The 2,288-nt window shown below is 50.1% G+C and overlaps 1 protein-coding gene across 1 annotated transcript; it reads right to left on the bottom strand.

The window, feature by feature from the left end:
- Positions 1–6: 6 nt before the first annotated feature.
- TLR2 (toll-like receptor 2) lies at positions 7–2,256 on the bottom strand (the record flags this gene model as incomplete). The annotated part of the gene is made up of 2 exons (XM_010023031.1): positions 742–2,256; positions 7–594 (listed from the first exon to the last, which is right to left on the bottom strand). Coding segments are annotated over exons 1-2 (2,103 nt in total), but the record flags the coding sequence as incomplete, so codon positions are not given.
- Positions 2,257–2,288: the final 32 nt, after the last annotated feature.

Raw genomic sequence — 2,288 nt, 5'->3', positions numbered from 1 at the left:
AGGCCACTCCAGGTAGGTCTTGGTGTTCATGATCTTCCGCAGCTTGCAGAACCTCTTGGGAATTGCTTGACTCTGGATGGGCTCCAGAAGGATGAGAATCGCCGCATCGTTGTTCTCATCAAAGAGGCGGAAGTGGGAGAAGTCCAGCTCGTATTTGCACCACTCGCTCTGCACAAAGTGCTCGGACAGCACAAAGAGCGTTTTGTGGCTCTTCTCTATGGAGTCGATGATGTTGTCCACAATCCACTTCCCGGGCACAAAGTCCCGCTTATGGAGGCAGAGCCGAAAGGGGGGGCAGGCCTGCTCCAGCTCCCGCACCATGATGTTTTCCACCCAGTCCGAGTCGTTCTCGCTGTAGGAGACAAAAGCGTCGTAGCAAAGGTCCTTGGGGGGGGCTCTCTTGGGCTTCCGCTTGGCTCGGAGCCATGCCCAGGTCATTCTCAGGTACCAGACCGCGTGGTACTTGTAGCCAATGGCCACGAGGGCGAGGATGACCAGGAACACCAAGGTGCAGATCAACGACACCACGAGGGACCGGTGGCACTCCATCAGCGAGAGGTGCACGGCTCCAACCTGAGCCCCTCTCACTGCCAGGGGAGAGTCACAGACGTACTTGTGCGGCCACCCCACCAGCATCTGCTCTAGTCCCGCCTGGTGGTGGATGAAGGAGAGGAACTCGCACGAGCAGATGAAGTTGTTGTCGCCAGCATCCAGCAGCTCCATGTGCTCGAAGGACTCGAGCTCTTCCTTCGAGAAACTGTTGAGCTTGTTTCTTCTGACTGACATGGCCACTAAGTTAGGGATGGGTGCCGCGCCAGGCAAGGTCTTAAGCTGGTTTCTGGTGAGGTACAGCTCTTTCAGAAATGGGAGTTGCAGTCCAAACTCCTTCAGGTTGTTAGCGCTAACATCCAATACTTCCAGCGTTGGGGGAATGCAAGTCGTTACCTTAGGAATTTGAGTGCTGGAGAGGTTTAAGTATTTCAGGGTCTTTGGCCATTCGCACACATCTGGAATCTCACCAAAGTTATTTTGGCTAATGTCTAGGAGAATTAGGTGTCTCAGATGAGACAAACTTTTACCTGTCATTTCTAAGTCACTCAGTGAGTTCTGACTTAAATTCAGAGTTTGCAGTGAGGGCCAACCACCCTGACATGCCGAATGCCCCAAACTCTGGTCTCCAAGCAAATTTGAACTAAGGTCAAGATACTCTAGTGATCGAAGATTTTGTGAAAGCCTGCATGGTACCAAAAAGACCTTGGTGTTTACAACTGTGATTTTAGTGAGAAGACTTAGTAGACCTTCCACATCCTGAAGGTCCGTAAACAAATAGAATTGTTCTATAGATAATTTCTCTATCATCAGAACTTTAAGAGTCTGTGACTGGTTTACATGAATTTGCATTTTCCATCGTCCAGTTCCCAAGAGTCTACAGTCTATCAACTCGATCTCCTCTAGTTTTGGCATGTCTGCTACAATGCTGACAATCGCAGGCACAGTGGCGTCTGTTATCAAAGTCTGTTTAAAAGAAATTTTCTTTGCAAAAGAAGACGACATGACTCTCAATAGCTGCATTTCAGCAGGTGCACTGAGGTCTGTTTTCCTCGCTTCTAACCAAGTGACAGAGTGAAGAAGGTCCCTGACAACTGCTGAGAGTATGTTAACACTTCTTATGTTCATGATCATGTGATTTATCTTCCTAATCACCTCCAAACTTCCCGGCTCGTACTGACTGAGATTGCCACCGTCAATCCACAGCTTGTCAAGAAGCACAATGCCCTCAAAGTTCCCTTGCCTTATTGTGGAGAACCACGGGTTGCCCAGGTGGAGAGAGCTCAGGTTCCTCAGGGTAGAGAATAGGGAGCTTTGACCCAGGTCTCTGTAGGAGTTGCCTTGAAGGTGGAGATGCTGGAGCGAAAAGAGGTGCCCAAACCACACGGGGGACAAGTGAGCCAAGCTGTTATTCGACAAGTCCAAGAGCTCCAGTTTCCCAAGGGAGCAAAATGAGTCCTCATCTATCGAGTTGATTTTGTTGGACTGCAGCAGCAGGGCTCTCAGGTTCACAGCGTGCCACAGGTCCTGGGATCGAATGTGCTTTATCCTGTTGTGGGCCAGGTTTAACACTGTGGTTTTGGCTGTGAGCCCAGGTGGAATCAAATCCAAGCCCATGGAAGAGCAGTTGCAAACCTCAGTGGTATCGCAGGAAGGACAAGTCTGCTTCAGCTCTTGCTCTCTGGAGAGCTTTACAGCTAAGACCATGTAGATGGCCCACACTTGCCAGGTGTGCGTAG

Source organism: Nestor notabilis, unplaced genomic scaffold (genome assembly GCF_000696875.1).
Source record: "Nestor notabilis isolate BGI_N333 unplaced genomic scaffold, ASM69687v1 C15126929, whole genome shotgun sequence".
NCBI lineage: Eukaryota > Metazoa > Chordata > Aves > Psittaciformes > Psittacidae > Nestor > Nestor notabilis.
This window is presented reverse-complemented; position numbering and strand designations above follow the sequence as displayed.